General features: G+C 37.4%; 2 protein-coding genes across 2 annotated transcripts in view; both read right to left on the bottom strand.

Moving 5' to 3' along the window:
• LOC107285238 (vitellogenin-2) overlaps positions 1-3,594 on the bottom strand; it is a 12,664-nt gene extending 9,070 nt beyond the window's left edge. Inside the window, exons 1-7 of the mRNA XM_015813411.1 lie at positions 3,591-3,594; positions 3,026-3,095; positions 2,505-2,690; positions 1,897-2,011; positions 1,152-1,329; positions 945-1,057; positions 12-633 (exon numbers count right to left, since the gene is read on the bottom strand). Of these exons, the coding sequence (XP_015668897.1) occupies positions 12-633; positions 945-1,057; positions 1,152-1,329; positions 1,897-2,011; positions 2,505-2,690; positions 3,026-3,095; positions 3,591-3,594 (1,288 nt within the window). The remainder of the gene's footprint in view (positions 1-11; positions 634-944; positions 1,058-1,151; positions 1,330-1,896; positions 2,012-2,504; positions 2,691-3,025; positions 3,096-3,590) is intronic.
• LOC107285237 (vitellogenin-2) overlaps positions 3,582-7,356 on the bottom strand; it is a 13,293-nt gene continuing 9,518 nt past the window's right edge. Inside the window, exons 16-20 of the mRNA XM_015813410.1 lie at positions 6,587-6,684; positions 5,044-5,162; positions 4,792-4,893; positions 3,902-4,015; positions 3,582-3,814 (exon numbers count right to left, since the gene is read on the bottom strand). Coding sequence (XP_015668896.1) covers positions 3,596-3,814; positions 3,902-4,015; positions 4,792-4,893; positions 5,044-5,162; positions 6,587-6,684 — 652 coding nt within the window. The 3' untranslated portion in view covers positions 3,582-3,595. The remainder of the gene's footprint in view (positions 3,815-3,901; positions 4,016-4,791; positions 4,894-5,043; positions 5,163-6,586; positions 6,685-7,356) is intronic.

Below are 7,356 nucleotides of genomic sequence, written 5' to 3'. Positions count from 1 at the left end.
GCTGCTGTCACTGCTACTATCACTGCTGCTGCTGCTGCTGTCACTGCTACTATCACTGCTGCTGCTACTACTGCTGTCGCTGCTGCTGTCACTGCTACTATCACTGCTGCTGCTGTCACTGCTACTATCACTGCTGCTGCTGCTACTGCTGTCGCTGCTGCTATCACTGCTGCTGCTACTGCTGTCGCTGCTGCTATCACTGCTGCTGCTGCTGCTGTCACTACTGCTGCTGCTGCTGTCACTACTACTGCTGCTGTCACTGCTACTGCTGCTGTCACTGCTGCTACTCTCGCTGCTGCTGCTACTGCTTTCACTCCTGTCACTGCTGCTGGAAGAACTCTCTTTAGACTGGGTTTGGGAAGAACCCTTTGTTCCACTATCTTGGGACTCACTGCTGCTGCTGCTGCTGCTACTGCTACTACTACTCTCACTGCTGCTATCCTTACTGCTGGTGCTTTCACTGGTGTCCTTGCTCTTGCTGTCCTTGCTGCTGGTGGAGCTGCTGCTGCTGGTACCACCTTTCTTTTGGTCTTGTCCCTTTTTCTCTGGAGGAGCAGAATCAGAGGAAGAGGTGGTGTCCTGATTTGGGCGCTTGGTATTCTGGTCTGGTTTCTTCTGATCTTTGACATCACCCTACAACACAGTTGAAGGTTAAAATATTGCTTCTTTTAAATTGTTCTTAAGAATTCACAGTTTCTTAAGAATTAAGAGTTTCTTCCTTGTAATATTTTGCCATGGAATTGCTATGTTATTAGTAGAGGGAAGGTGGAATTGGACAAAATACAAATATCCATTTAGCCCATGAGAAAACTGATCTTTCACATATGACTGAGATGGGCAGCTATAGAAATTGAATGAATAAATAATAAATATGGAACACCTTGTTTTATACCTAGCTAACGTAGACCGTATAAAATGTGCCTTCCTCCATGTGTTATACGTACCTTCTGCATTTCTGCTTTTACTTGTTCTTCTTCTTCGGGCACCAATTCTCTTCTCATCCTAATTTTTTCAGAGTCTAGATTGACATCTACTCGGATCTTAGTCATACCAGGATCTGCATGGATTATAATGCAGACACATGTTTTAGAAAGTGATCAGCATGAACACTTCCAAGTATACAAACTGAATATTTCACCAGACAGTAATACCTGATTCAAACCAATACTTCATTTCATGTTCTGAGCACAGCACATGCATCAGTGTATTCTGGTAGGGCACATATCCTCTTGTCTTGGTGGTTTTCCAGCACATGTTTACCGGGAGCCAAGCTAGAGGCCAGCAACTGTCCGAAAGCTCTTGAGGTCTGCGATCACCTTTAGATTGTTGCTGAAGTGAAGATAGACATGTCAGAATTCAGCAATAATAGTCTACTATTTCACCTATGTCAAGAAATGGAAATCAAACTTGGGTGTTAAAGAAAATCCTAAGTCTCATAGATAGTAAAAGCTTGATAGGTCTTATGGGTAGTATGAGCAAAACCAAAAAATTGGGAGCTCTGTGCCTCTGTAGCTACCAAGCTAACAGATGTTTAGGATAGAAAAAGTATGCCAATTATACTTCTGTAGGAAACAGTTCTATAATAAGATGAATTTAGTTTTTTAATTGGTATTTTTTTCAAAGTTCATACCTTATTCTACATACACTATCAGAAGCTTGACAAACGTTGTCGTTTGCACGTACCTCTAAATATATTGTTTAGCATTATATTTAAAAAAGGATGTATTTGAACAAGTTGAAACCATAACAAAATCCTAAATATAAACAAAAATATGTTAAGATTTCTAAATAAGGTTACAAAAATAAAAATAGCTTTAAGAAGTGATATCAGTCAGATTAACTGCACAGTAGACCGCCAAATATCAGTCGACACATATAAACAAATACAATATTTACTTTGATGTTGCCTTTGCCGGGTTCTTCATCCCATTCTTCAATATCAATTGGGTCTGGAAGAATCGGAGCTGTTGCCTTAATACGTGGGTACCTTATTACAGCCTGTGCCCTATGGCTAAGTAGAAATTCGGTGAGGAGAAATAAGAAAGTGTTCTATTATACTCCACAGTAACTTAATATACTCTAAGTTAACATGAACACAAACTCTTATATCAAAGCACCCCGAGAATGAAGTAATAAGATGAAATTTTCCTTGTTGAGGCCCAGGAGTAGAGGGAGGGAAGGATGGAGGAAAAACGGGTACATTTTATGGCTCTAGGCCAGATATTTAATAGACTGAGTCAAAGGTTTATGAATATTATTATATATATTTATAATTTTTCATTAAACCTACCAGAAAGAACATTGTTACAAAGTAAAATTGAAAAAACTCAGAGAAAGAGCACACGACAGGTAGCTAGCCATAATTCTTGGTTTACACCAATTGGTAAGCTATGACTGAATTATATGTATAATGTTTACAGTATACAGAAGATGAAAGCCCTACATAATGCAGCAGGTAGCATGACAAAAAGATATTAAACAAATTATAAAATAGCTTCTTCTACCTTGCGACCAGTGTATCACGTCTCTCTTGAAGATTATCAATTTCTACTTTAAATCTGTTTTGTAGCATGTCCAATGAAAAATTCATTTTGAGTGCAGTATCCGAATGGATCTCGGCGGAAATTTCTATTCCATTATCCAAACCGTCTGTCTTAATTCCCCAGTTCATATTTCCAAAACCATGGACACTAATAGAAGAAGAGAAATAGTAGGGTACGGTTTCAGATTATAATAACAGAGGGAATTCTAATGTCAAGAAGATTGAGGACACCACCTCAGACCAAAAGGATTTGAGTGACATGAAAGAGTGGTAAAGGTTTCGTTATTTAAAAGGCCTTTGAGATTAGCGGTTCCAGCCACAAAAGCAGCTTGGCTAGTTTTGACTTCTGTACATTGATTTGGTATGTCTATATGTCAGTGATAGAGAAGGTGGGGGTGGGGATAGAGGTCATTCTGCTGCAGAATTCTGCTTATTTTATGGGGAGGAAGGGTGGAAAGTAGAAAGGAATGTTATTTTGCTTACCGAACTTTGCTGTCAAGTTGTGATTGCATTTTGGATATGGTGTGATCGTCCTGAGATATTTCTGATTTTGCTACAAGAAACAAACATTATTTTAAAAATGATTCAACTTAAAGACCAGGGCCCTCTAATACTAATATTTTTTTTACATGAATGTGTAATTGATGATGTATAATATAATTGACAATGGGGTGGAGGGGGGGGGGAAGCCAAAATAAGAATGGGAAAAGATGGAAAGATTACAGGTGAAAGATGACATTGCCTGTACTTCTATAGTTTTGTAGCAAGAAAACAAGAATAAAGCAAGATTGCCTGATAATATCCACTTTGGAAATTTTTAAGCTAATAAATGGTGTGTCATAGAGAAAGAAATCTCAATTGTTGCCTTTATAAAGAACAATAATACAACTACATTTTAAGCACTACAATATTATTAGGTTATAAATTACATATGTTTATCAGAAACATACAGAAATCTCGCTTGCTTCAGACTGGTTGGGTAACCTGCATTGCTAATAGTTTTCAGTTGTGTTATTCCTGGCCATTTGCCCCACTATATATGATTTACCCATGCTATTTTGAATTGTGGTGATTTCCATCCTTACCTTTCCAGATTACATTTGCTCCCAATAAACCATTAAGATTTATTTGGAATGGTAAACCAGGAGCTGTAGGAAGAACCTGCCCCATATCTAGAACAAAGTGATGGTTCATTTCAACGTTGACAAATTTGAAAAACATTTCAATACATTTCATCCACACTTTGATCACAGCTGGTCTATACTCTTCCACCTAAAAAAGGGTCAAGAGACAAGAGGCTTTAAGCTGACTGAGATAACAATATGGATTTTATGGTGAAAATGTATTAGACATCTTTACCTTCAAATGTTGATACATTTCTGAAAAGTCGAGATACATAATGTGGTTTCCTAGAATTTTGACTGACAAACCCAATGAGAGCTCTTTATCAGGTACTTCTTGGTATGATGGGAACTAAAAGTCAAACCAATGAGAGCAATTTAGTATTGGGTCAGTTCAAGTAAATAAAGAGCAGTGGACAATATAATGCTCTGGGTTATTATGCATCCCCCCTTCAAACATTTCACTTTACAGAAAGATATTTCCAGTTCTGACATGCTATGATTCTACAATACCTCAAGACCACTTTAATTTACAGGTAGTCCTCATCTTAACAACCGTTTGTATAGTGACCTCTCAAAGTTACAACATCACTGAAAAAAGTGACTTGCGCCCAGTTTTCATACTTTTAGCCATAGTAACATCCTCAACAGTCATGTGATCAGAATTGGGACACTTGGCAACAAGCTCGTATTTATGATATCCAAGCTCATGTGATTGCCGTTTGCAAACATTCCTGTTGGCTTTTGATAAGCAAAGTCAACGGGGGAAATTGGATTTGTTTAATGACCACTTGATTCACTGAACAACTACAGTGACTCACTTAGCAACCCAATGAAAAAAGGTCGTAAAATTGGGCATGACTCACTTAACAACTGTTTTGTTTAACAACAGGAATTCTGGTCTCAACTGTGTTTGTAAGTTGAGGACAACCTATATTTAGATTCTACCCCTTAAATAAAGTGATCAGATGATTTACATTATCTTAAATTGCAATATCAGTCTGGGAAGAATTTTGCTACCAGATTAAAGATTTTAGCAGGGCAGCCCTCCTAATAAATCTCTTGGAATAATCTTATCCAACATTTCCTCTAACAATTATATTCAAAGGAATAAATATATAAATATACCTTTTCTTGGGTATCTTTGATCTTCTGCTTGGTAGAGTGTTGTTCAGACTGGCTAACTGATTGCTCAAACAGTTTATCCATACCTTGAACTTGCAATGCAATCTGAAAGAAAGAAAAAAAAGAAAAAGAAAGAGAAAGAGAAAGAAAGAAAGGAAAGAAAGAAAGAAAGTATCATGTGTTAAGTAACATGGTAAGGCGATACTAACATCTGAAATGCTTTTTAGTAATAAACTTTAAAAATGTAATATATACCTCTAGTAGTTCAGCAGAGGTATGGAAAAATGTTGCATCTGCTTTCCAGATGATAGTTGAAGGATATCTATTGTCACCAGACATGAAGAATTTCAAGGTAACTCCGTTGTTTAGTAAAGCTGTTTTAGAAAAAGAACAACATAAAGGACATCATGGAATTATTAGGTTTTTGAAATTGAAAAAGATCCTTTTGCTATTTTTGTTGAAAAACATTCCCATGGATTTATTATAGTATAAATTCTTCTTTATTGAGATAGAGTGATACATATTCTTGCTGTCACAAATATATATACGCATGCATAAACCCACATACCTACATACACATCCATGCACACCACAATATAAATATATATATATATATATTGCTGACAACTAAAAGTGCTTCCTTATCAAGTCCATCTTTAAATCTGTATTTCATGAGCCAGAAGAAGTTGGGGGGAAAGTTTGAAATTTTACCTATTTGGTTAACTGAATAGGCTAAGTCCTAATTTAACTACCAAACCAAGAATGATATTGCCACTGAGGAGCCTAAGCTAACATACGATTCTAAGAAGTTATGTTGATGCAAGCTTTTTGTGTATACCACAAACTACATATTTATTTAGATCTGTAGTCATTTGCTTGATTGACGAGCAAAGCATCCGATTGGGCTCATTATGTGAACTGCATCGCAAAATAAAGTTTAGAATACAACTCCCAGATCTGGACTACAATGATTCAGACAGCTACAATATGGTAGCAAAGAGTGAGCATTTTCTATTATCTCCCTACTGCTGTCCTACAGTCCTAATCTTTATAATCCAGTTTAGCAGCCCTGGTTCTACCTAAGGAGAGTTTGCAAAAAAAAAAAAAAAAAAAAAAAAGTTCAGAGCCATTTTTAAGTGGCCCAGAGCAATAGAATCAACTGTTCATTTTTATATCACTTTTGCACAACCTGTAATTTCACACTTAATGTTTTGTATGATATAAAGCAAAGTTTAATTAAAGGAGATGCCTGAAGCATTAGCCCATTTTTTTGGATCTTGCAAAATTAATGGTTGGAAAAACCAGAAAGCAGGGAAGGGATGCATTTTCAAAAATATCTTCGGGCATTATAAACTGGGGAAATGTTTTCAATTTAAGTAGTCATTACAATGTAAATCACTGTAACAGTTCTAGTCAATGATTTGGTCTGATTCTGCCTTAATGGATCAGTTTATACACAAATAATCCCTCTTATACTTTTGAGTTTATAAAATACAAGAAATAGGACACAGTATAGAATTTGAACATCAGGACTACTGCGCAGGAAACTAAATGAACACAATAAGGCAGGGCTCTTCAAACTTGGCCCTTTTATGACTTGTGGACTTCACTCCCAGCATGCATGGCTGAGGAATTCTGGGAGTTGAAGTCCACAAGTCATAAAAAGGCCAGGTTTGAAGACCCCTGCAATAAGGTGATTCCTTTTCACTTGGAACATAATGGATCACTTGAGCAAAGGAGCAGGTGAGCCTACTCCAAATATTGTGACTTATCCCATAAATAATTAACAGCTACTCACAGTTGTAAAAGATGAAATACAGAGCCTTGTTGAAAGGAGAGGTCAGTTCATCAAATCTGGGGCTCAGAATTCTGAGAGCCGTAGAGCAATAAGAAGCCCTAAATGAAAAAAGAGGACACTGTTGATATTAGGTTCTATTGACTGGGGCAACATTCTATACACTGACTCAAAAACAGGCAGCACTAGATGCTATGCAATGCAGCTAACATCCTGTATCCTCTGAGAAGTTGTGTGTAGGGTTACAGCTTAACAATCTTGCAGCCTTCTACAGGCTTAACAAACTTCCCAAACTGTGTATGATGAGAACAATCCAACAAGGCTTTTTCTCTAATCAGCTGAAATATAGATTCACGGCGTCTTTTATTACTGCAGACTCCCTTCACTCCTGGAGTGACCTGATGGACTTGTGAGCAGGTACCACCCAAATGAAAGGATTTCATCTGCTGCCTCCTTTGGAAATGAAGTGGGGCCATGACATTACTGATATTATAATGGAATAAATCAGTCCGTCGAGCCTTGTCTCTAAACTATCACACATAAAAAAAAATTAAAGGTCAACAAAATACCCTCAGATCTGTAAGACTACCTCAGTCCTTGTCAAAGAGCTGTCCAGAGGGAGGGACCCAAGATGGCCACCATGCCACTGAAGGCCAGCTCTTGTTACCTGTGTCATGATGCCTATCAAAAAGGTGTGAGGCTTCAGTGGCATGGTTGTGTTCATCATCTTGACCTGGATATATATATATATGTGTGTGTGTGTGTGTGTGTGT

Source organism: Protobothrops mucrosquamatus, unplaced genomic scaffold (assembly GCF_001527695.2).
Source record: "Protobothrops mucrosquamatus isolate PMUCROS unplaced genomic scaffold, P.Mucros_1.0 scaffold155, whole genome shotgun sequence".
NCBI classification, from domain to species: domain Eukaryota; kingdom Metazoa; phylum Chordata; class Lepidosauria; order Squamata; family Viperidae; genus Protobothrops; species Protobothrops mucrosquamatus.
Note: the sequence above shows the minus strand (reverse complement) of the source record. Positions and strands in the feature narration are given on the sequence as shown.